At 43.0% G+C, this 27,968-nt stretch overlaps 1 protein-coding gene across 6 annotated transcripts in view; it reads left to right on the top strand.

Annotated features, from left to right (window-relative positions):
- Positions 1–27,968, top strand: part of CSMD3 (CUB and Sushi multiple domains 3) — a 1,548,521-nt gene that overhangs the window by 207,720 nt on the left and 1,312,833 nt on the right. For all 6 annotated transcript variants that reach the window (XM_075582415.1, XM_075582410.1, XM_075582412.1 and 3 more), the window contains exon 2: positions 8,133–8,355. In XM_075582415.1, coding sequence (XP_075438530.1) covers positions 8,133–8,355 — 223 coding nt within the window. The remainder of the gene's footprint in view (positions 1–8,132; positions 8,356–27,968) is intronic.

A 27,968-nucleotide genomic window follows, 5' to 3' on the forward strand; every position in this document is an offset into this window, starting at 1 on the left:
TGACAAGGGCTCATCTGCCTCTACCGGGTCCTCTAGCCCTGCGGATCCCCTTGGGGTAATAAGGCCTGCCTGGATGCGATCCCACCTTACCCTTAGGGCCCTAAGGTATGCCTCATCATCAAAGTCCCCGGCAGCCCACCAGTGATCAACCACCCCATCCCTTTCTAGGATAAATCGGGTGCGGTCGTACCAAGCGACATACCCCTCGTACAACGGGGCCCACCACCTAGTCTCCTTCCGTTCTTCGGAGCTAGGTTCTATAGACTCCTCTATTGACTCCTCATCAGGCCCACCCGAAGATACCCCGGACGTACCCTCAGATCGCCCCACTGGGCTCTTACTCTGTGACCAGTGTCCGCCCTCAATACCCAGCGCGCTATAACTCTCGCTGGCCATCGACCCATGTCGAGAAATCCTCCCTCCACCCTCCGATCCATCATCAGACGTTCCCCAGTCCAGGCTTCCAGTCCGTTCTTGGATAGGACCCCGGGAACCCCCAGACAACCCTAAGCTAGAACTGGACCAGAATGAAATAGTGACGGGGACAGGGGCTTTAGCTAGGGCCTTGGGGCTAACCTTGGGTGTGGATGGGGTTTGGGGACGGGACCGAACCGTAGGTATAGGCAGGGTTATGACCTGCTCCCCAGCAATACCTGTCTCGGCTTCGGTACAAAGTCTCTCTTTCTCACCAGAAGCTGGGTTTCTTGCTCTCCGGCTCGAACGCCCATTCCGTCTGGCAGGAGGTGAACGACTTCCGCTGCTCGACCGTAGAGGCGCGATCATCTCCCACTCAATGCCGCTCTGGTCATCCGGAATCTCCTCCGCGCACGCACGTGCTTCAACGCCATCTTGGGTTGGATCCCCAATCGGGATCTCTTCCTCCACGAGGACATCTGTCATCGCCTGTCTGCTGCGCGATCCAGTCTGGCTCTTCCTTCTCCTCCACCCCCTGGATCTGCAAAAGGCACTGTGTCCTCTTAGCACCCCGCAGGGTCGGGGTGGATCAACCTCCCTCCGATCCACTAGTCACCACGGCAGTGGGACTCCGGCGATCAGGTGGTTGCGGTACTGGAGATACTCTACTCTGCGTCTCTACACCACGGGGAATGGCATCTCTCCATGGCGTACCAATAGTATGACAGTCTCTTTCTCTGACCATCGCACTCGACAGCCCAGCACACTCCTCGTCCGAGGATCCCAACCCGCAGTTCGGTCTGGGCATCCCAATAGGAGACCGGCAATGGACTCCTCGGTGATCACCTCTCCGATGGTTGGGCTTCTCCGTCGGGAGCACCGAACCTGACTCTGACTCCGCGGGACCGGCACTCGCGTTCCATAGTGCTCCCGGCTGTTCGTCGATCGGCATCGGGACATTTCCTGCTACTCCCACAGCTTGTACCGGTACAAAAGTGGTCATGGGCCACATGTACTGCAGTCCACAGTGGGGGCATCGGGCCTCGCTGCCCACGGCCCCGCCTGGCAGTCTGCACTGCAGGCAGAGACACACCACAGTCTCCACACCCTTCACACGGATGACCAGGAAGCCTCCTGGAGCCGAGTAGGGTTGTGTAGAGATCAACGGACTCTGGTCCACTTTATCAGCAACTTCAGCCATATTCACCAGCGGAGGCACTCGTTTCAGAGGTCTGAACTGGTCAATGGCTCTTCGCAACTGAAGGGCAGGGGCGGGTTTGGCAACCCCTCCTCCTTCCTTCTCCATCGATATCCAGTGGAACTGCAAACCACTCCCCCTGGTTGAGACTAGGGGGATGTCTCGTAGACTTGTAGGCTGACCCAGCACAGGTGCAGAGTGAGTCATAGTCCATGAGGGTGCGGCTCCAGCTCTCGCGCCAAACTCCCCATCGGGGTGGAGTTTTCTCGTTGGCGCCAATCCTGGCCAACAATTAGCAAACTGCAAAGTTGCAAGACTTTCTGCAGCATGCCCACGCGGTGTCCCGGGAACGCGGGAACCGCCATTTTGGTAAGGATTGTCCTTTTTCCCATTTGAGGCAACGTCTGGCTGTTTGTCAATTGGGGTATAACAAAGTCCATTTCGTTCCTCCCACCGGATAACACTGTCATGCTCATTATTCTCAGGGGTATCATCCCGAGAACAAAAACATGATAAACACGGCTCAGCCACGGCTTTCACGCCATTCCACAACAAACTCACAAAAGTCTCTTCTGTAGCTTGTTCTTCGTCCACGCACAGTTCATATGCGTGTTCTTCCTCTGACCGCCATCCTGGACCTTCTACTCTGTGCAGATCCTCCATTCTGACGGTTCTCTCACCCTGCCATCCTGGACCTTCTGCTCTGTGCAGATCCTCCATTCCGACAGGTCTCTCTTGATCGTTGAACACTGATTTCCTGTACATGGAGCTCCGCTCGGCGGGGCAGCTACCACATCCGTACAATAAACATGCCTTGTGCACCACCTTGTGTACCTAACGTAGATCTGACTCGTGTTTGCACTACCTCAGGCTAGGCTCACTCTTTCTGTGTCTACTGTAACACGTTCCTCCAGTCTGTGCTCCTTGGTAAGTGGTCTGGAATGGAGACTAGAGTACTCTGGCTCTTCCATGCAGTACTTTGGGCGTCGACCTACTGTTGGCTAGCCTAGTGCGGACCCTTCCAGAATTCCTGCCCTAAGTTACCAGTTTACCCCTTCAGGCGTCCCCCGCTAGCGCTACCTCAAGGCGACTAGGACAGCAATAGCCCCCGGCTCCAGACTCACTAACCCCTAACGGATCCCAAGGCGTCTTTGCGGCATGCAGCTCCAGCATCTCCCTGAATACCCCTGGCTCTGTCCCACACAGCACAAAGTGGCAGCAGACACTCTCCCTGTTTCCTAGCGTGTGCCTAGCAAAAGCCTGTCCTGTTAACAGGTATCTCAGCAGCGCCTCCAATTGTAACGGCTGGACCCCCCTTGTCTGACCCACCCAATCTCATATTGGCCCGTGTGGTCTAACCGGTCCCCATTACAAGGTCGTGTGTGGTGGTGCACCTGCTAGTAACAGGACTCCTGAGTCTCCCGCTTGGTGTTATAGAGGATGGCAGCAGGACAGGCATCTGAGGTAGTGGTTACGAGTCCAACTTACTTCATGTGCAGCGCCTCCACCTCATCAGGATCTATGCTTCCGCAGGGAGATGGTCCTGGTGAGGAACTCCTTCTCAGTGGTGACTGCCACTGCAGAGTAATCTCACACTCACACAGTGGGGGTATCTTTGAACTTGGCATCTTTATTGTAGAATGGGATGTAGCAGACTGCCCCATGCAGCTGCCGGCTCTAGCTGCACATCTCTCCGTGCTGTCCCTTCGCCAGGTACGCCCTCCCGTATTGAAGTGGGATTCCCGTTCTCCTAGGGAGATCACCACTGCGCCAGGTCCCTGGACACAGTGTGGCTTAGACAGACTTGATTGGTCACTCTGCTACCGCTAGTTACAGCACTAGGGTCACAAAAGTATTCCTCCAATCCCTTATGCAGGAGCATACATTTTACCAGCTGCTTCACACAACTGCTGGCTAACACTACACTAACTAACAGTACTGTGCCCTTTATACCTCAGGTGGCAGGCGCATCTCTGATGTCACTATCCAGGGACTCAGAGCATACAGCCACTCCCTTCCTTACACAGGGCACCACACCAGGTTGTGAGGTAAAACCTCTATAACTACTGTTGGCAGGCCTCTACTTACCAGGACTTACTGCCAACAGGGAAGATGTACGCAGTCATTATTATGCATGGCTACATTTGTATGACAACAAATCTCACATTTGTGACCACTCAATATGTTAGCCCTACGACTTCACTCTCGTTATCCAATTTTGTGTCAAATTATATGTTCCAATGTAACGCTAAATCGGCCCCCATATATCAATGTTTGAAAAACACAAGTTATGATCCTCTAAAATCATGTTTACCCTGAAACATATAATGGACCAAAAATATCATACACTCTGCAGAGAATGACAAGGTAATGAATTGTATTTGCATGTTCAGTGACTGATTGCAATCTTTTTATTTGTCTTTGCTGGGTTTTGCATATGATGATTTCTATGGAATAACTCTTATGTATATAGATAATCTACAGGGATTAATACAGCTACACATACTGTATATTTCCTAATTTTCTCTCACAAATTATCAAACGGAAAAGGGTCTGACTGACAATTTTTTTGCTGGAGGCCAATTCACCCTGCCAGCTCTGATATCAAGTAGCTCAGATATATATATATATATATATATATATATATATATATATATATATACACACACAAGCAGCAATATGCGAACTCTTTAGCCAAAAGACAAGATTTTTGACTCTTGGCGTGGTGGCCGAGCATAGGCCACGTGACGGCAGCGTTTTAGCCAATGAGGGCGAACCAGCCGTGTGACATCATGGCCGAACCACTGCCACACCCCCGTCGGATCTCCTGCTCTCCACTCCAAGCACAGCCCCCTAACACAGGTCGCGACTGAAACGGGTGCACATGCAGCCATAGCCTTATATTCGAGCGTTAGAGGCAGAAAGGGGTGCAACACTTAAAATAAGCATGTTATCATGTTGTCTCTTCAGTTAAGAAAATTATTAGAGGGCCATGGGTTCTATTGATTAAAGTGTCTCAGCTGCAAAACTAGTAGAACATATTTGTGCCATATTTATCAAAAGAAAACATGCCATTTCTTTCAAGGAGATTCTGTTTCTTCGACATATCAGGTATTATTTGTTTCATTTATTTTTGCACCAGTTTTGTAGTTGCAACACTTTTGTAAATATCTCCCAAAGTAAAAGTGGTCCAATTCTGGGGTAAAAAAAACCGCACCAGGTGAATCAAAGAAAAATCATGTTGACTTCAACGGAAGCTTTATCTTTGATACATTTGGTGCATATTTTTGATCCAGAATTACAATATTTTTCTTTGAATATTTCCCTCTGTGAATGTTGTGAACCATAATGCATAATACATGTTTAGTTATAACAATGTCCCTTTGAGTTGTGAAATATGTTGTGGCAATCTGTAGTGGCATCTTGTACAGTAAGATGTTTGTATGTTTCTTCAGCACACATGGTGGAATTTTCATTAAGTGTTGCACACTGCTTTTTTAGACTGCGCTAGACATACAGATGTTAATAATATGTACTCAAAATTAATGTGCCTGTGTGTCAAAAAACAGACAAAGTGTTTCAAAATCGTTGGCCAAGTTCAACTTGGCGTAAACCCTAAAAAGGATGTTTAAAGTGGTAGGGCCAAGTGGAAGTTGCTTAGGTTAGCAATATATAATATTGTCAGTATATGGCTACTATAAATAATATCACACTAATAATTTATCTTTACTAACACTAGTTATAAATAAAAATGCACATGGTTTACATTGTATTTGTAGTGCACTTTCCCCGACCCCCTGGGAGATGTGTGGCTACGGTCTGTGTTGTGCGGTGCAATACCTGAGGCTCACAGGAAACCTGAGCCTCTGCTACTGGGAACCTGGGGTGTACTTGAGACGATTATCATAGCGCCTCCACCTGTACAGGATTCTACTATGTGGAATTACCCTGTTACAGGACCCAATGCAACAAAAAACACTTGTGTAAGTATAACAGTTTTACTGCACAGAATAATAGTAATAACACTCCAAAACTTACAAGCCTCGCAGGCGTGGCCCTTCACCGTGCTTCCCTGTGCACCGTGTCCTCACCCTCACAGGGTTTACTCCCAAGTACTAAGGTGCCCCATGGCACCCAACACCCTGATGTCCACAGAGTCACTCACTCTCTCACGTGTGTGTTTGACAGCACTGCCCCACTAGCCCGTGTATAGTTGGTGCACTTGGTGAGATGAGGTACCTGGTGCACAGTGATGAAGCACTGCGATGCCTACGCCTCTACATTGGGTGGGTCCCGCGTGGAATGTACCACCATGTACAATGTCTCTTGGATTAGATGGGTGATCTGGTCCCAGATCACCTAAGGCCAGCGCAGCCGTGTCCTGGCTAGATCCCTATCACTATAGAAACTAATGGGGCTAGTCCCTGTCTAAGGAGCCTGTCCCTGTAGCAGCTACAATCTGGTTTGGGTCTCAGGGTCTACCTTGGGCCTAAGGCGGTTAAGCTAGGCCTTCTAAAGGGAAGCACAGCTCCCTGGACACTACCTCTCAGCTTCATCTCCCTTCATAGACTGGCGTGCTCCTCAGCACGCAAAAATTTATCATCCTTCTCCCAGAAGATCCTCCAAGCCCTATTGGCTGTTGCACACCGTATGACTATCAGCTCCTGGCATCATGGGGCTTGTAGTCCCGTGGAGCCCTCTCTGGCTAATAGCCGCCACTATGCGCTGTACTGCGCATGCACATCTTTCCTTCTAATGGCCCCCGTCCTCAATAGAGTTCTGTGCATACGCCGAGTCTCGCGCATGCGCAATTGAAAACAAGATGGTGGTGCGCCTTTGGTGATGCACTCACCTCTTCCAGCAGCTGCTCATTGCCTGCATCTCCCTCAGCAGTGACCGGCACCTACCTGACACCCCCGCATCACCAATGGGGGGAATAGGCGGGGAATACAGAGAACCGGGGGACAAGATTACATATTATTCAGTCATGTTCTGATAAATGCTGGACCGAAATATCAGTATTCTTAATATGTAACCAATTTTTTTTCAATATTTATATCCATGTGCCCAGCTTCACTGTTTTTTTTTTTTTTTTTGGCTTTACAATTACTGATGATTTGGGACATTCACCTAAAGTACCAGCTGGAGACTCTGTTTTTGCATAGTTCTGAATTTTCCTTATTTGTTTTCTACTCTGTGTGCTCAATCATATTCCTTTTTTTTTTTATAAATCGTGTATTCAACATGCGCCAACATTTTTTTGAAAAAGCATAATATGTCTAATATGTGTGAAGTTGTCATACATACAACTACAACACAGCTTTTATAACTGTTTGCACTGGAATTTTGATGCACAAAATAATATACAAGTATTAATTTAGTTTAGGCCCCATGGTGCTGAACCACAATGCTGCAAAACCATCTTATTTAAGACATTAATGTCTAATTTAGTGGATTTAGAACATGTTTCTCGTTTTTGGATTGTGGTGTTATATGTTTTCTAATGTATAGAACCATGAGTTCCTCTGTTACCATTTTATATACTGTACTTCACCTATTATAATATTAATAGATCAAATTAAATATTTCTAATGTCTCTGTTATAAGAGGGAAACAGTTTTCTTTTCAATCTGTAAGAAAATTAAAAACAGTTAAAACAGGTTAAAATCCCTGATATTGTGTTTCTATGCGGTAAATCCTAATTTAGATTTTTCTTACTGTACTGGAACAGTAGTTATGAAAATATTACAACATTGATAAAGTACAGACTGTGCGTATTACCGTGCTCCTCCTGCTGGAAGTATGTTGTGGGTAAAAGGATTGGCCTTACATGTATAAAAACAAAAGAACAGATCCTGCGCTACTACCAATTTGGGCTAAAATATACAGATGCAGCGGCCCTTATTTGAACAAATCACTGCGCCGTTTGTGTGCGCTGCTGTACTCCACGCGGCATTAACGCCGCCAATCGCCCCAGGCGCACGTGTTTATCGTGGTTGCTTTGTTAGAATTTCATGGATTGTGTGTAATTAAATGCAATGAAATTAATGAATTGTAATGTGTACAGTACTGTGCTACTGTGTCAATTTCAGGCGTTTAAAAACCAGAACACTAAAATGCCATTTTCTGCACTCACATGCACTCGCGTCTTAAGGCGGTACGGTTGGAAGAAATCCCGTGCCATTACATGGGTATTCCGAGGTATACACCACGTGAAGTGTTTCAATAACAGCCGCTGCATCTGTACTGTGACATGTTTACATTTAGAACCTAAGCCTGTGTAACAAAGGAGTCATTTGGTTGCATCTTTTGATCAAAGCATGACTCAAGCCTGCCGGTACAGCAGTTGTGAAAATATTACGACACTGATAAAGTGCAAGCATGGAATATGCACATGCTAATAAATCCAATTTAAGGAGGAAGAACAAATTACATTTTCTACCAAGTACATGTTTCCAAAAAGTGTTTCATTAATGTTTTCATAATTAGTTAATTACTTTTTTTTCCCTTTACCTTGCAGGATTCATATATACCTGTGGTGGAACGTTAAAAGGATTGAATGGAACTATAGAAAGCCCAGGCTTTCCATACGGGTATCCAAATGGTGCAAACTGCACATGGGTAATAGTAGCAGAAGAACAAAACAGAATTCAGATTGCCTTTCAGTCATTTGCTCTGGAAGAAGAATATGATTATTTATCATTGTATGATGGACATCCTCACCCTGCAAACATTCGGACAAGGCAAGTTTGCTAAATGTTTAACTTCTTTATTATATCTTTTGAATTTCACACAAATAATGTTGCCTGCATATTTAGGTTTACATGAATATACAGTACTGTAAATTGGTAGTAAAATGTATTTTAAACAATTTGTTCTAACAGACAGTGTCCTGGCTTGTAAAATCTGATGATACATGTATAGTTTTGAAAGTATCATTTGAATATGTTATTTTGCAATATGAGAATCTTTTTAAATGTATTTATAAAAATTTAAATGTAACTAAAATATATACATATTGTTTACTTTGCGAGTTCAAAGGCTTTACAAATGAAGCACTGACTAGTTTGTACTGTTCATGTTGTATCTTTGCACAATTATTGCACAACATTTATTTCACAAAATTATCTTAAAAGTCAAATTATAACATCCTGTAGATCTTGAAAAACGCTCTTTTTTTGTATCTTGATATGAATGTCTGTTCCTGTAATACCATCTGTGTGTTAGTGATTTTCTATTGCTTAATAGTACACATGTAGTAAAATGGGAAAATCCTGCTCAGCTCAAAATAGACTTTCTAGGGAGGTGCTATCAGGGTGAAACATAAGCGTATGGGGGACGTCATAGCGACGTCTGGTGTAATACTGCAGTGTCAAACTCACAGGAGTTTGCTTCCGATTTGTAGGATAGCTTTAAACTTTGATGTGGGCCACCAATGTGGATCCCACTAGCTAGGAACTAGGTATACTAGACCTCCTGCTGGCACTGGATAGCCCAGAGCATATTTACACAGAAGGATTGTTACGGCACTCTCCCCCCTCCACCCCCCCCTGGAAGCAGCTGCAAAAGCGTGAGTGCAAGTTATCAGTCTGGGGTCCCCTTATGCCCTGTTGTAACAGGTTGATCACGGGGTTTACTCACCTGCACCTACCTCCTAGCAGCGCTCCCATTGATCTATTACCACGGGGGTCCCTTCCAGCCTGGGTTTGCATTCAGCTATCTGTGTATGCAGCAGTGCTATGTGCCCTACTGCAGCTTTGTAACACAGTGCTGCATTACCAATGCTCCCAGTGTCCTTGTGTATCACAATACTTGTGTAGATTGTACACCAATTACTTCCCTGACAGGGTCATATTTTCTGTTCATCTACTGAATTATTTCCATACAAGTATTGTGAGAATCAACAGTAACTCTATTCTACAGTGTATCAAACTAGTTAAGACATCACCTGGTCATCTAGATTGATTTCACACCAGAACTGCACAGTACACTATTTAGGTTTTAAATATATTTGTTCTGTTTGCTTCCTTCAATTACATTAATAAAAGTTTATTATTTTCATTTAGTAGGGTTGAGTGCATCATATAGGGTTCCTTCCTCTCTCCCCCATACGCTCCCCTTCTCTGACCCCAGACCATCTGATGCCCCTCCCTGTTGCTTGGGAAAGGGAAACTTAAAATTCTGTAGGGGTGAAAGCCACGGGGGTGGACAATTCCCTTCAAAAATTGATGTCATATAATTCCCCCTGCAGATCCCTACATCCTCCAGAGCAGCTTTATGGTCCATGTGGGTTAACTGTAGATTTAATGCACCCTCTTTCTCCTGCTGTCTCTGCCTCCTCTGATACTGGGAATCCAATAATCAAAAGAAGTGCGACCAAGAGAAAGCTCTGATCTTAAGTTTAACCTGCAGATCCTACAGCTTGACAGGAGGAAGTAGGGACACTCCCCCAATCTTACCCACTGCCCCACCATATCACTCATTCTCCTCCACTTTCCCCTCCTATGTCACCCCCTCTTCCCCATGTCACCCACAACCCCTTCATGTAACCTACTTTCTAACTTCTCTCTCCACTTTACTTCAGTCTCTTCCTTTCACACCCACTCCGACCCCATGTCACCGACTCTGACCCTATTTCCCCCATTTGACTCCATGTCACTCTCTCCCATTCCATGTCACTCTCCCATCACATTTTTTCTCTTCTACCATGTTATTCTCTTTTTCTCCATTTAATTCTCTCTGTCCCATGTAAATATCTCTCTCCTTTGTCATAGGGAAGATAGAGAGTGACATAGAAAGGGAAATAATGACATGGGAGAGAGTTTGTGACATAGGGGGAGAGTGGGTTTCATGAGGATAGTGGATTACATGGGTAGAGTCGAATTGATGTAGAGAGTGGATGACAGAGGAACTTGGAGACATAAGAGACAGTGGGTAACATGGGGTGTGAGTGACATGGGGTAAAGTGGGTGACACAGTGGCTAGAGAGTGGGTGACATCCAGACGTATAGTGAAATGGCTTTGAGTGGGAGACATGGAGGAGAGTAATTTACACTGGGGGAAGTGGATACACGAGAGGGGGAGTGGGTGACATGGGGAGCAGTGGTGACATGAAGGGGAGTTTCCCTATCTCCTTCGTTGCAGGTGTAGGATCTCAACTGCATATCAGAGCTTATCCCTATCTACTGCTTACTCAACCTCAACTGATTATTGGATCCCTTTTATCAGAGATGTTTGGCAAGCAGGAGACAGAGAAAGTCTCTCCAATCTGCAACTAACCCATGCAGCTACATTGGAGAAGGTAGAGACCCATGGGGGATATGTCTGGGGGAGGGGGAGAAAATACCACCAGTTTATGGCACAATAAATGATTTTTTATTTAAATCCATGTACCCTTGTCCATCAGTTACACTGATATATTGGGTTAAATGGTGGTCTTCCCTTGGACTAAGGAGCACCAGTAAATGTATCATTATTTATCTTGTTTCTGGTGGACAGCAAACATCCACAATTTGCCCATTAAAGTTGGAGACATAGTGTTTGGGTTGAATTATGACATTGAAGGTGGAGCCATGATGCCACAAGAAGAACGGCACTGATGGTACCTTGTGACCCACTCATTAAAAGGTCATATATCGCTAGGTTTGTTTCAAACAGCAATCCCACACAAATTTTGAATTGATTTTTTAAACAGGATTTGAACGAAGTGGATCATACAAGCTGAGTTGTTCTAGTCTCAGCTCAAGAGATATTGAAAGTTTTAAATGAAGGTGCACTGTCTGGTTTTTATTTTAAATATAGTGCCCATCGTCATCCATCATTTTCGTGGTCATTTTGGGAAGTTAACACCGGCACCTAAAACTATAGTGAATCTGGCACTAAAAGCCATATTTACAAAGCGATGCTACTCCAAAAGATATCTTAAGGCCCATCCAAGTGTATTCCGGTGATGGAAGGTGTCTTGAAGAGCAGCACCACTTTGTAAATATGGCCCTAAATCTGTAGAAATATGTATTTAAAGTTGCTATTTGCATTTTGTTTCTGGCACAAAAATGGTTAAATGCATTACAGAAGTAGGCTTTAATAATTAATCTGCAGATGTAGCGAGATTTACTGGCTCTGGGGCTGCAGCTTAAAAGCCTTAAGCTGCGGCTCTGGAGATAACGCTATGGCGATCATGCTATGGGGGTTCCATTCCTTGGTATGGGACTCCCCATAGCAATAATCCTCCAGCCTTGGGGCAGTTGAGGGCTCGCTGCATGCCCCAGTGCCGAAAACAGTAAGGATTGCTACATCTGTATTTTCAAACACTGCCCTTAATGAAGAGGTATTGTCACCCAAAAACTTCTGATATTTGTACTGTTAAATGAATCAGCAGAATAAAAACATCAAGATATGGTAAAGCCCTGTGTTTGGGTAACATTTATTTTGTGTGTGCTACATATGATTACATAGATTATACAGATTTTTGACAGTTTTTGTGCTTTTGGGATCCACCATCCAGCTAGCCACTACACTTACTGCTGATTGTTTTTTTTCAAGTTGGAGAAATTGGTGCATGTGCTGTATAGAGACTGTTTTTTTTTTTACATCTGTATTGTCTATATCAAAATAAATACTAATGTAGCATGCATCAATTTTCCCTTTTGGTGGAATATGATGGGATATTTTAGGTTGTAATATTCTGCACTAACACTGCTATTGAATCCTATGGAAACAATGTGATATTCTGCATTTTTACAGGATATGTTGTATAATCTGGGGGAACAATGAAGCCTGCTACAGTACATCTGCATGTTGATAAATGTATATGAACTTGAAGTTTTAATATCTGCATTGGTCCTGAATAAATATAGATTCGATGTGGGGTGCAATACCTTATGGTGGAAAAACGTACAGTTTTCCATAGATGGTTATACTATAGTGTACAGAGCTTTCGAAACCTTATTGGGTTCTTTTTCAAGTGTACACTATAGCTTGATCTATTAAATACTTGAATGTTGGTCCACTAAATGGTATCACAGCCAAAATCAAAACCTATATGGGCTGAAGGAGTGGTTCAGTAAATAAAGGTCTTAACTCTGAAAACAAAGATATTGGGTCCTATTCTAGTAGCTTTGATAACTTTGCTGCCATCTCGAATGGTTTGGCATGACCCCATCGAATGGTTTGTCATTTGTGTTATGACGGTATTCAGAAAGAATCTGAAACCATCTCAAACCGTGAGGTATGAAAATGCGAATACCGCTCGGCGTAGAAGCAATGTGATCTCAGCTTTTTATAAAGTTCTCTCCCTGCAATCTTCTAGCAATCTGAGCTGCACAGAGAGAGCTGTCTCTCCCTGCACAGCTCTCACAGGCAATCATACTGTTTTTATTTAAATTTGAATACTAGTGTGCGGGAGCAGGATGTCTCCGAAGCTGAACCGCATTAATTTCAGGTCCGGGGACACGCTGCTTTCAGAGATAAAGGCCCCAGTATGGGGTCCCGGTATCTCCTATGCATTTAAATGTCCCGGTCATATGATGCGGGAGATTTATACATTGCATGGGGATACTGGCACCCCATAAAGGGGCCTGTAACTCGGGAAGCAGGGGGTCCCCAAGAAAGAGATAAATGTGGTTCAGCTCTGGAGAACCCCTGCTCCAGTACAATAGTATTCAAATTGAAATAAAAACAGCTTAATTACCTTAGCGGCTAGCTGTCCTCCGTGGGCAGCAATAATAATACAATAAAAATACAAACTAATGGACAATAACCCCTTAATCACCTTAGCGGTTAGTAACTGCTATTGTAATTAAGGGGTTATCTCCCCTCCCCCGCTACCCACCGAGAGGAATAACCAATCTCCCCGGGGCAACTATCCCCACCCTTTAACCATTGATTGGCACGGTGGAACATCAAGTCCATATAATATGGGAATAATTAACAACTATGACAGTCAAGGGTAACCTAAAATAAACAATACAGTGCCAACTAAGCAACACAAAAATGGACTAAACCAATCACCTAAACAACACAAAAATTAAATAAACTAATCACATAAACAACACAACTATTAAATAAACCAAGCACCTAAACAACACAACAATTAAATAAAAACAAGACCTACAAATACATTCCAATTAACTTAAAACAAGAAACAAAAATACAAAACGTATCAATTAAAAAACGCATTTGCCAAAAAATGCATTGCCTATCATTGTACTGTATTTATCTATAGGCCGAAATGGGCCTAGATAAACACATTGGTAGTCAATGTGCAACCCAAAAAAAAAATAAGGATATAAAAAACACAATTATAAAAAACAAGCATAAAAATACAGATTTTCAGGGGGGAAAACAGCATAAAAAAACAAGAATCCAAAAACAGAATAAAAAAAAAACAATTCTTGTTTTTTCTCATTTTTTTTTTTTTTTTCCAAATCTGCATTACTTGGCTTGTTTTTTTTTATAATTGTGTTTTTTTTTAGGATTCAACCCAGCTACAGCATAGATAAATACAGTGACAGGCAATGCATTTTTTGGCAAATGATTGTTATTAATTGTTATGCTTTATTTCTTGTTTTTAGTTAATTGTTATGTATTTGTAAGGCTTGCTTTAATTTAATTGTTATATTGTTTAGGTGCTTGTTTTATTTAATAGTTGTGTTGTTTAGGTGGTTGGTTTATTTAATTGTTGTGTTGTTTAGGTGCTTGTTTTTTTATTTTTATTGTTGTGTCATTTTGGTGCTGTATTTTTTTTGAGGTTACTCTGCTGCAATAGTAGCTATTCATGTAGCTGCAATAGTAGCTATTCATGCCCATATTATATCACCCTTGTGGAGGCGAGATGACATCTTTGATAAACTCGGTATTTCAGAGCCCCAATGAGATACTCGAGGCTACTAGAATCGTGTGATTTTAAAAAAATGCTGCTATTGTGCTGTTTGGAATCCCCTGGTCAATGTGCCTCCGAGCCCCATTACAAACCTCACGATCCCCCTCTATATCCTTCCCTCTAACCATGAATTTCTCTCTGCTCGGTCTCACCTCTTCTAAGGAATTGGGGAACACGTCCCCTGCGGCTTGTTCCCTCCTTACCTCCTGCTGCACAGCATCCCGTTGCAAGAGATCTGAAAGCACATGCTTCCTCCTTGCCCCCTGCTGTACCATCTCCCGCGCACCTTGCAGAACGCGCACACCCACAGAAGGCTTTCAAGGTTCCCACGGAGCTTGTGTGCCGCGTGGCCACCCCACGTGGCGCGCACACATGATGTGCATGCGCTGCTCCCCAGCTGCGCTTCAACTCTGATATCTCCCGCACATGTCTCCTGCTTCTCACAGTCTATCTTTCCTCCGCAAAAGCCGCTCCTCCGCTCCACCCCCTTCTCTCATTGGACTCCTGTTTCTATAAATGCTCAGCTCTGTCACTTCCTCTTTGGCTGAGCATAGTTATTGGTAGCCTTGTGTTCCCACGTCCCTGCCTCTGCCTTGTTCTCCTGTGTTACTCACCTTGTTGCTGCTTGCCTCCCTGTGTACCGACCTGGCTAGACTTTGGACCCTGCTCTGGATTATCGACCCCGGCTTGCCTCAGACCTTTCGACCTGTCTCTAGCTAGGGGTTTCCTTGTATCAGCCACAACCTGATTAGGTGATTGGGGCCTATCTTGTACCTAAAGTGCTAATCTGGCCTAGTGTGGATGCCACTGACACCCAGACCCTACCTTCCCTTTCTCTGTCCGAGCTCCAACTGTCAGAATTCCAACTACCAGAATTTTAACTGCCATGCATCTCTCAGCCCTATTGGCTGAGCCTTGCTGCATGGTCATCCCCTACAGAATTCTGGGGAGTGTAGATCCCCTGCTGTGCTACACTCCCAATGGCTGCCGCCTGCACCCACCACTGCACATCTCCCCGCACTCTCCCCAGCCTTCGCTGCCCATGGAAAGGTAAGGGGACAAACAGGGGACCAGAGGGACCAAGGCTTTATATACACAAACCCTCCCAAATACATACAAAAAACCACCTCCCCATTATATATAACCCCCCATACATATATAAAAAAATCAAGTGCATATAAAAAAAAAACCACGATGCTTATAAAAAAAGCCCCCCTATGCTCATATAAAAAAAAAACCTCCAATGCGATTTTAACCCCCCCCCCCATGCTCATCTAAAAAAAAAACCCCAATACTCATCTAAAAAAAGTCCCCAAATGCTCATCTATTAAAAAAATCCCAATTAATCTAAAAAAAACCCCTGTACATATTAAACTCCCCCCCAGTATTTATTTTAAAATAAAATACATATTAAAAAAAAACCAGTTCATACTGTACTGTATTAAAAAAACCCAAGTACATATTACAAAAATCCCCAGTACATAAAAAAAAAAATATATTAAAAAAATAAACTTACCTTGTGATGGTCAGCCGGGCCCTGTGACTAACAGGGGGGGGGGGCGACTGTCAGATGGGGTGACTGCCGGGGGGGAGACTGCCGGGTGGGGGGCCAACTGCGATAAGGAGGCGGCTGATGGGGGGGAGGGGTGACTGCTGAGGAGCGGCTGCCACAGGGTGGGAGGTGACTGCCAGGGAGGGGGGAGGTCTCGGTGACTGCCGGCCAGATAGAGCAGTTGGGGCCTGGCTCTCCCCACCGGCAGGCCTCTTCCTCGCTCTGTTCCGCGCCGGATGCTCTGACTTCATCTGGCTCTGGGCCTCCCACTAATCCGACACGCACCGGAAGCTATGCCAAGCTTCCGCGCACCAACGTCAGAGTGGCCCGTTGCGCACTGATGTCAGAGGGCCCCGCGTGGGATGGAGAGAGAGGAAGAGACCTGTCAGGGGGGAGAGCCAGGGCCCAACGACAGTTGCTTTGTCCAGCCACCGGGCCCGGCACCCTTGTACCAGCTGTCCCCCCACTCGGCAGCCCAGGGCATGGTAGAAATACAGAATTTCTGCCACACCCTATGTATTAAGGATACTGAGAGGTTCGAAAGCATGTAACATATCAACTACTTGTTGGTCCAATTAAAGGTATCATATCACCTACTCTATCTCCCTTCTTTATTACTACAATGTTTATATTAGTACATTTTGGCTAGTGATAAAATGTATTTGTACGTTCATTGGCTGACAACCATCTAGTGAATAAGGATAATGAGCTCAGGCTTGATGAGGTCATTTTCGTATGGGTTTGTAAATAATGTACATTTTGCATGCAGAATAAACCACTACATTTGCAGTGATGTTAATCAATGTCTGACTGGTAGCAGTCAATTGGAGGCTGTGGCACCTCCCCCCAGAGCTCACTCCTCCTCCTTCACCTTTTTAACTTGGAAGGTCAATTCATTTGCTGCAGGAACAAGACCTATAATGCTTCTTCCCCTCTTACAGAGGTAAATGGAAGGGTTCACAGTGTAGTGTAGTGTAGGACCTGCTTTAATTTGGTTATACCATGACGTTGGTATGCAGGCTTATGACGCTTTGGCCAAAGGGTTAACTAAATAACCAAGTATTTAATATTATTATTATTGAAGTATTTTACTTTATACTTTTCATCATATATGTTTTGTCAATGGGATGTAGCATTGGGCACCCCCTGTCTCTTGTTGTATACATTTGCAGTGAAACTGATTACATGCAAACCACCTAAATTCAGTGTTTTATAACCTTGGCAGAAGGAAAAACTACCTCACATGTGGAACTTGTCAGGTAAATTGTATTTACCACCACTTTTCTTTCTCCTGGCCTCATGGAGATGTTACTCCCTCTATCCACTACAAACTCCTCCATCCTGGCCCACACCCAACATCACCATACACCCAGGACTACTCAAAAGCCTTGCACTATCTACTGAATGTTGGTGGAGAACTCTAAAAACCAGCACACCAACCAATGCTCACTCTAATGGCAAACATCACAAATCTACAACTTGCCAACAACTAACCAAATTTCTACTCATACTATTACTCTCTTTAGCAGGTGATATTGAACCTAACCCAGGTCCTCCAATTTCAGCTCTGTCCCATGCCCCTGAGAATTCCACCTTTAAATTCCAAAAAGGCCTATCTGTCGCCCATATAAACATCCGGAGCCTGCTGCCCAAACTGGATGAACTAAGGGCATGGTGCCTTATGCATAAACCCAAAGCCATCGTTCTTACAGAAACATGGCTAACCCCTAAAACCCCTGATGCACATATTGCCATTCAGGGATACTCCATTTTTAGGAGAGATAGGTCAAAGAGAGGAGGAGGGGTGTTATTTTATATTGCAGACACATTACAATTTACACTGTTAAATTGCCCACCAAGCCCACCCTCTTTTGAAACTCTAGTTGGCAAAATCTGCCTCCCCTTTTCTAAGCCCATCTTGCTCGCTGGCATCTACTGCACCCCTAAAGCCCCTCTATAATCCCTGACTAATATCACCCAATTTCTTGGCTCCATTTCCTCTCTGAATGAGAAGAGTGAGCTGCTAGTTTTTGGGGATTTCAACTTCAAATGGCTTGACCCTAAAAACCACAAAATCCAGATACAACTCAAGTCACTTAACCTATCACAACTCATTTCCCAACCCACACGGATAAACCTGAAATCGCACAACCATTCCTTGCTAGACTGGATTCTCTCCCCAAACCCCAGCAGAATCCAATCCTCTGGCATCCTTCCTGACATTTTCAGTGACCATGCAATAGTGTACTGTGTAAGGAAAATTAAACTGCCCCAATCAAGCCCTAAAGTTCTCCTCACTAGAACATTTAAAAACTTTAACCCACAACAGTTTCTGGATGACCTTACCAACTGCCCATGGCACAGATTCGATTTAATTCCCGACCCCGATTCTGCGCTCGACTATTTCCAATCCGAGTTCTTAAAACTCTGCGATACCCATGCTCCACTACGCAAAATAAGGGTACGGGGGGCCCACCTTCCATGGGTTACAACTGACCTTATAGCACTCTACCAGTTCAGGGATGCCTTGTGGAAAAACTACAAAGTAACTGGCACTACCAAGGATCTCAATCACTACAGATGCATGCGGAACATGTGCACAAGGCAAACAAGGCATGCAAAAGCACAATATTACCCTGACAATCTCCACCAAAATACATCAAACCCAGCTAACTTCTGGAAGGTTATCAACAATATATTCCAGCCTCCTAACCATCAACAACCAAGTAATATCACTAAGGGGGATATTACTCTGACAAACCCCACTGACATTGCAAATGCATTCAATGATTACTTTGTGGGGTGTGCCACTAACTTATTAGCGAAACGCAGCACAATCCCCAAACATGAATCTCATCCTGGGAGTATCCCTACAGTCCCACCCCCTCCCAACACTGCCCACAATTTTCAATTTAGCCCAGTATCTGAAGAGGAGATTACACAAGCGCTCCTCAAACTAAAACTAAGCAGCTAATGTGGACCCGACTTACTAAAATCTAGGTTCCTACGACTTGGTGCCCCATCCATTGCCAAACCAATTGCGTCCATAGTCAACTCTATCCTGTCTGCAGGCCATATCCCTAAGACCTGGAAAACTGCCAGAGTTGTCCCAATCTTCAAAAGTGGGGACAAGAACACTGTCTCAAACTACAGGCCAATATCACTTCTCCCAATTCTATCCAAAGTTATGGAAAAATGTGTCCACTCCATTAAGCGATTTCTACACCAAGACAAATTTCCCTAGCCAATTCCAGTCTGGGTTTCGTCCCAAACACTCCACCGTAACTACCCTGCTAAAAGTTTGCAATGAAATCCAGTGTAGAATGGAACGGGGACAACTCACTGGTGCAGTATTCCTAGATTTTGCAAAGGCTTTTGACACAGTTGATCATGTTATCCTGCTTAACAAACTCCAGAGCTCTGGAATAGGGAAACATGCTTTAAACTGGTTTCAGTCCTACCTATCAGGAAGATCCCAACATGTGTCCATCTCAGGCTCTAACTCCAACCCCCTGGATATCACCTGTGGTGTCCCGCAAGGCTCTGTTCTGGGGCCCCTACTCTTCTCAGTGTTCATTAATGATCTTCCCACAGCTTGTAAGGAAGCCTCAATACACATGTATGCAGATGACACAATCGTGTATGCACACAGCCATAGCCTCTCTGACCTTCAACACATACTTCAGTCTGACTTTTTGAGACTCGAAAACTGGATTTCCCAAAACAAACTGTTTTTAAACACTGACAAGACTGTAACAATGGTATTTGGTACCAAGACTAAATTTGTAAAGATTCCAGTGACTGAGCTCCTGATTAGAACCAATGCTAACACCACCCTAACACCTGTCACTAGTTTTAAATACCTGGGCTTATGGTTTGACTCCCACTTAACATTCGGGATGCACATTGATACCCTGACAACCAAGACCTATGCCAAACTAGGGGCACTTTACAGGAACAAATCCTCCCTAAGTCTCCTGGTCAGAAAGCGTATCGCACAGCAGATGCTAATGCCAATTATTGACTATGGAGACATAGTATATGGCTCGGCTCCTCAAATCCACCTTAGCAAACTTGACACCCTCTACAATTCAATTTGTCGTTTTGTTCTCCAATGCAACTACAACACACATCACTGCGAAATGCTAAAAGAACTAGATTGGTCATCACTCGAGTCTAGGTGCAAAGTTCACCTTTCCTGTCTCACCCTCAAATACTTTCTGGGCAAGCTACCCAGCTACCTGAACAAGCTCCTCACCCCTACCACATGTAGCACCTATCACCTGAGATCAGACTCCAAAAGACTATTCATGGTCCCGAGGCACAACAAAGTATCCGGACGTTCCTCCTTCTCCTTCCGTGCACCCCAAAACTGGAACAACCTACCAGAGACTCTCATATCCACCACCAGCTTAAGTTCTTTCAAATCTAAGGCTGTCTCACACTTTAATCTGGTCTGTATTGTATTGTATTGTATGTCTTTATTTATATAGCGCCATTAATGTACATAGCGCTTCACAGTAGTAATACATGTGGTAACTGTTTCATACGCCCATAATATATATTTTCTGTAACTGTGCACGCAATGTCTTGTATATAATATATACCCTGTTCATTTATGTAACTGTATTTGTAACCATGTACTATTTGTTTTACTCTGTGTCCAGGACATACTTGAAAACGAGAGGTAACTCTCAATGTATTACTTCCTGGTAAAATATTTTATAAATAAATAAATAAATAAATTTTATAACTTTCAATCTAGGTATTATATTACTTGCCACCTAGATAATAATGTACATGCTCTCACTATCAAATATGGTGTTTTCCATTTGTTCAAACTTACAATTTTCTGAGCAAAGTTATTTTGCAACAACTAAGTTGTATCATTTTATTGTACAAACATACACAAATTTATACACTGTAGCTTGTATTTTTTTTTATTATAAGAAATATGCATTTTTTTCCCAAGTATATCCTATATATTAATATTTATGTATTTCTTTATTTATATAGTACCATCCATGTACATAGTGCTTTATAGCAGCAATATTACAGTATCAGAGGTAATTTAAATTGTACAGTAGTTGGAACCTTCAGGATACACAGAATCCACTTTACCTGTCAATCACAAGGGCTGCAGTGCTCCCAGAGCTTCCTGCAAAGGTAATCATAGTCAAGCATGATCTGAACATGTTATTGCATAAATGATAATCAAAACAATTGTGATTAGCTTTTATATAAGTAAGTGCTTTGGGAGTAGTAGGAAGATGACCTGTTAGCTGAAATTATTATTATTATTATTATTATTATTATTATTGTGTTTCCCTCTGCTTATTGTATATGATTTAATTTTTTTCTGCTAGCAAATGCATTGGAAGACTTTTTTCTTTATATAAGGTAATACCCAAGCGTTGCAGTTTTGCAGTCTTTGTATATTTTTAATAAATGAGAGTTCATAACTTAAGCAACATTTGTGTGTATTTTTAACTTTTCAGGGTATTGCATTGTAGTAAACAAAACAAATTGTATTTGGTTACTGGTGTCCTTCTTCATGATTTTGAAAGGAAATGTTATATTGTTTGGTAGTAAAAAAAAAAAAGTAGGCAGTGCTGGAAAACTTGAAAATTTTTAATTTAAGTAGAAAATATATTTTCACAATGATTATTTTTTTAACGTTTATATTTGTCTGAACTCCATAGAGTAGTTAAATCAAATAAACTAGTTCTGTATGAGGCTAAAGCCACAAAACTCCATCAAATTAGGGATCATAACATAACGTTACCTAAAACAGGTACTTACTTTATGTTCCCTGAGTTGATACTGTATCATCAAGAGCTAATTATACGCAAAAACAAAATTAAAACTGCATCTCATTTGCATAGTCTTAACGTCATTTTAATGTAAAAACAAGCGAAAAAGGAAATCAGCACTAAATATCATATTTACCTATCCCCAAAATCCTAAAGGGTGAATAAAAAGTAAAAACAAACTTATAATAGTAGCTAATATAATAATTATTATGTAATATATATCTATATCTATATCTACTTAGTTAAGTTATGGTGGGTAAAAAAAGTGACAAAAACCCTCCACAGCAAAGCATAAAGCAAATGGAAATATTACTGTATGCTGATTTGCATGTCTTAGACAGGTTTGCAACCCCGCCTTTCACCATTATCACCCAGCACACAGCACTTCCACTGCAGCAAGGGATTCTGGGAAATGACATGCAAATGAGCACATAGTGCCACCTTTTGCTTCAAAACCATAAACATGGTTCCCTATAGGCTTAAGCTTGCCGGATGGTCTCAGCTTTGAGCACAATGAAAAATGATGGTGAGGAGTAAAGTATTCAAAAGTACAAGTGAATGCGGGACAAGAACATGCCAGGACGCAAGATTCAAAACCTGCGCAATGCTTCACATAGCGGGCACAATACAAATACCACACAGGAATCTGGAGTACAAAATCACTTGAAGGTTCACCTGTTCCTTCAGCAATGTCGTGTACCTCATCATGTGCATGAAATGTCCAGGGGGCTGCTACTACATAGGAGAGATTGGACAGGGGCTAAACAAGAGAATGAATCTGCATCGCAACAGCATCACACGCAGAACAAGAGACAGTACTGTCGACGAACATTTCCCTGACTCTAGCCATAAGATGAATGATCTAAAGGTTGCCATACTCAAAGGCAATCTTAGAACACCAAAAGAGAGACGGTTGCATGAATACAAATTTATGCAACTGTTTGGGACACTTAGAGGTGGCCTAAACTGAGACCCTAGTTTCATGAGTCACTACTGATACAAGAGAACTCTCTTCCCATGAGTTCTTAAGGCCATGTCTTTACATACTGTGCTATATGATTGCACACACAGCTGTCTCTTAAACATACAAATACTCTATGTTATTCCATCCCTATAGACCAATAGGGCCCACATAGTATCTACACACACTTTGAGTAATGCAACACGCTCTTACATTTCCTCACCTACCCACATGATTGTTATACACTCCCACTCCACACACACCTTTTGTAAAGTGCTGTATAAGTTTTGTAAAATACACCTTTTGTAAAGTGCTGTGGGCGCTGTATAAATTGATATTTACATACATACATACACACACACACACACACACACTCTTACATCACTAACATTGAGGGACTATTTAACGCCGTCATAAATCACATACTGCACAGGGGAGAGGGATAGGTTTCAGTCACAGATAACATTCCAAGATGCACTGTTTTTAAGTTAATCCTTGCTTTATTCATTATAACACTGCCAGAAGAAAAGATCAGTGTATCTCGAAAGCTTGCACAAATAAAAGCATTTCGTTAGCACAGAACGGTATCGTCTAGTCATTTTTGATTATTAAGCTTGGCTATCACGGTACAGATATCTCTACATCCATCCATCCATCCATCCAGTTACTTAGCTGACACACACGCCTGTAGAGACTTGACATTTTGAGCAAGAGTCTTTTGACAAAGGGCTATTCAGGCGAGTGTGTCAGCTATGTACAGTAACTGTTTTTTCATATTTGGGCAAGGTAACTTTATAGGCATCCAGTTATAAACTGGAAATGTCTTGCTCACTGTGTTAATTGGTTAACGAAAGAGACGCGTGCTGCTTAGGATCTTGTAGTAGAATACAACAAAAAATTAACCATGCGGAGACCCCACAGTAAGAGAGATCCTATTTAGTGCATTCCGAATGTGTATGAAAAGATAATTAAAATTAATATTTAACGGGATTAAATTAAAAAACAGGAGACATACAACTGTGCTCATGTGACTCTAGTGATAGAGTTTCTGCAGTAAAGTAGATGTAACCTAAACACCGGGTGCAACATAGACCAACATGTGATAATGTAATCATAATAATGAACAAGCTGAAAACAAGAGCAGCCTTTGAGGTCATAGTATGTAATTAACACTAAGGCCTTGCCCCCGCTGCCTACTACAGCGTCCGCTGTGGCGGACGCTGCGTGCACGAGAGCCCTCCCCGCAATGACGCCGGGCCCGCTGCGAGGGGGGGCCGCAGCGCTCGCGCGAGAGCTATTCCTGCTCTCAATAGAATTGAGAGCAGGACTCGCGTCGAGCGATTAGGCACGCCCCCCGGCGGTTCAGCCAATGAGGGCGAACCTGCCGGGTGACGTCATGGCCGCGCCCCCCGTCACTCCTCCGCCACGCCCCCCCCGGTCTCTCCTCCTGCAGTGAGCTGCAGACCGGGGAATCGTCTGAACGTGCCGCCAAAAGCACGGGCGCGCGTTACAGCGGAGAGACCGGGGCCTTAGCCTTAGGTAGTAGTAATATATTCCCTATAATATTATACTGTATAATGTCTTGGTGGAATTTTAAATCAAAAAGTTACCAGTGCTCTGGTATAGGGTATTTCTTAAGTTTAAAGAGAAGTGAAGTAACAAAGCTTCTAGTGCAGAATGTAAGAAAGGCAATTAGTTTCAGAGTAACAGCAGGAGTGGTTCTGTAGCTAATTGTCTCAGTGATACATTGCGATAATGGTACAGTATCTTTGCTCTCTAGTGAGATATAGATATATATCTATATAAATATATATCATATATCATATATCAATAGATCTAGATATACCTTTGTCTCCTTGCTTCTAAAATTAGAAGATATGACGGTAGTTATTATCCATTGATTATAATGTAATAATCAATTATATGGACAATTGGTGTACATCTTACCAATTGACTATATACAACATGCATCTACAGAAGAAGTATTTTGTATAAATTGTACATTATATATCCTGAGGACAAGAATTAAATATAGAGAGAAAGAGAAGGGAAAAAACGAAGGAATATATTTGGTGTAATTTAAACCAGTAGCAGTAGTTATTAAAGCCTATGGTTTTATAAGAAATATATTACTATTAACAAATTGTTAATTACTTACTATGATCTTACAGTCTGCTCTTGTTTTTAACCTGTTCATTATTATGATGAAATTATCACATATTGGTCAATGTTGCACCAAGTGTTTATGTTTCATGTTTTTTACTTCAGAAACTTTATCACTGGAGTCACTGAGCCCAGTTGTTTGTCTGCTCTTTTTTAATTTAATCCAATTAAATATTAATTTATGTATCTATTCATACAAATATTCGGAGTGCACTAAATAGGATCTCCTTTTCTGTGGGGCCACCCAATGATTTATTATTTTGTTGATGTATATTAACCATTTGTATACTTTGCATTTTTGTATTTGCATGTTGATATTTTCTTAGATTGGTGTCCTTCTCATCTTTATATATTTAAGATATAATTCCTCCCCCCTGTCCCAATACATGATATATATATTGTGTCAGGAAGGCCTTGTGGCAGGGTCAGTAAGACGCTAGACACAGTGTGGAACTTTAACTATAGTAGTTTTATTATCCACCAGCCAAACAAACATCAGGGTACTGTCACTTTAAGGCAACATAAAACATGAAATAAATTCCTATTCCCGTTAGGGAAACTAACTCAAGTTCATCAGCCCTATCTACCGGGCAGCCAGCTAATCTGTGAGTGAAATGCATGCTTGATCGGGTTGAGATCAGGTGATTGACTCGGCCATTGCGGAATATTCCACTTCTTTGCCTTAAAAATTTCTAGGTTGCTTTCGTAGAATGTTTTGAATCATTGTCCATCTGTAAAGTGAATCACCGTCCAATCAACTTCGCTGAATTTGGCTGAATCTGAGCAGACAATATATCCCTGTACACTTCAGAATTCATCCGGCTGCTTCTGTCTTCTGTCACATCATCAATAAACACTAGTGACCCAATGCCATTGTAAGCCATGCATGCCCATACCATCACACTGCCTCCACCATGTTTTACAGATGATGCAGTATGCTTCGGATCATGAGCTGTTCCAACCTTCTTCATACTTTTTTCTTCCCCTCATTCTGGTACAGGTTGATCTTAGTATTATCTGTCCAAAGAATGCTATTCCAGAATTGGGCTGGCTTTTTTTGATATTGTTTGGCAAAGTCTAATCTGGCCTTTCTATTCTTGAGGCTTATTAATGGTTTGCACCTTGTGGTGAACCCTCTGTATTTGCTCTCGTGAAGTCTTTTCTTTATGGTAGACTTTGATAATGATATGCCTACCACCTGGAGAGTGTTCTTCACTTGGATGGATGTTGTGAAGGGGTTTTTCTTTACCATGGAAAGTATCCTACGATAATCCACCACTGTTGTCTTCCGTGGACGTCCAGGCCTTTTTGTGTTGCAGAGCTTACCAGTGCATTCTTTTTTTCTCAAAATGTACCAAACTGTTGATTAGGCCACTCCTAATGTTCCTGTTATTTCTCTGATTCATTTTTTTTTTTTGCAGCCTAAGGATGCCCTGTTTCACTTGCATTGAGTGCTCCTTGACCGCATGTTGTGGGTTCACAGCAACAGATTCCAAATGCGAATGCCACACCTGGAATCAACTCCAGACCTTTTACCTGCTTAATTGATGATGAAATAACGGAGTAGCCCACATCTGTCCATGAAACAGCTTTTGAGTCAATTGTCCAATTACTTTAGGTCCCTTGAAAAAGAGGGGGCAACATATTAAAGAGATGTACTGTAATTCCTAAACTCTTCCTCCAATTTGGATGTGAATACCCTCAAATTAAAGATGATTGGCTGCACTTTAACCCCATGTTCATTATTTAACTGTAACTTGAATTTATTTTGGTACACAGCCAAAATAACAAAACTTGTATCAGTGTCCAATTTTTTCCGGACCGAACTGTATACAGGCATACCCCACATTAATGTACAGAATGGGTCCAGAGTAGGTATGTTAAGCTAAATGTGCTAAAAGTGAAGCACTCATTTTTTTCCACTTATTGATGTATGTACTGTTCTACAATCGTAATATACGTGCATAACAGATGTAAATAACGCATTTGTAACAGGCTCTATAGTCTCCCCACTTGCGCACAGCTTCAGTACAGGTAGGGAGCCGGTATTGCTGTTCGGGATGTGCTAACAGGCGCATGTGTGAGCTGCCGTTTGCCTATTGGATGATATGTCCTTACTCGCGAGTGCACTTAAAGTGAGTGTCCTTAAACCGGGGTATGCCTGTGTGTATATAGATAGATACAGATTTATAACAGTCCCAGAAGAAAGTCTTATCTGTATCTTGTCGCTGTAGGGTAAGGCCTCTCTGCTCTCCTGGGTCCACACCCTTGTGTGCTATAGCAATATAAGGATCCAGGTTTAGAAATCTTGTCCCCTTTGTCTTGCTGTCAGCCTGCAGTATCTTTGCAGCTCAAGACATCTGTTTATTCCCCAGATAAGCCCAGTTGTGGACTAGGGAACTCTAGTTTTGTTGGTTAGGTCTGTATTTAATTGTATTCTAGTATTTTGGTGTAACATAATTGTTATTAGTTTGCTGTTTTGGCTTTTTTGGGGGGTTTTGGGGTTTCTCAAGTCATGTGGACCATACCTCTGCCTCTGCTAGGGAGTCAGGGAAGAGCTAGGATGGCTGCGGGTGCCCTTGGCCTGTAGTGACGGTCAAGGGACCATCCTTCCGTGGTAGCTCAGAGTACTGCATTGAGCAGAAGCCTGCTTGTTACAGAGCTGTACAGATGAGATACTAAACCATTCCTGTTATACCTCCTGCCTGGTGCGTGACCTTACTGGGGGGAGAGGTTATAGTTCTATAGTTCTACCGTGGGAGATCACCTTCAGTTCCTGGAGCCTACGGCAGATGGAGGCGCTGCACTGCTAAAGAAATATGTGGGTATAAACCCCGGAAGCCTAGTCTTGTGTCCCCACTACCACCAGCGGATGACATAGCCCTCACCACACGATCCGTAATGGCCACATCTCACGCCGGGAGGGGGAAACACCGTTACGTATACTTTATAGGGCTATATGTAGCTGTTCTCTTGAATAGTGCAGA

Source organism: Ascaphus truei, chromosome 2, assembly GCF_040206685.1.
Source record: "Ascaphus truei isolate aAscTru1 chromosome 2, aAscTru1.hap1, whole genome shotgun sequence".
Lineage (NCBI taxonomy): Eukaryota > Metazoa > Chordata > Amphibia > Anura > Ascaphidae > Ascaphus > Ascaphus truei.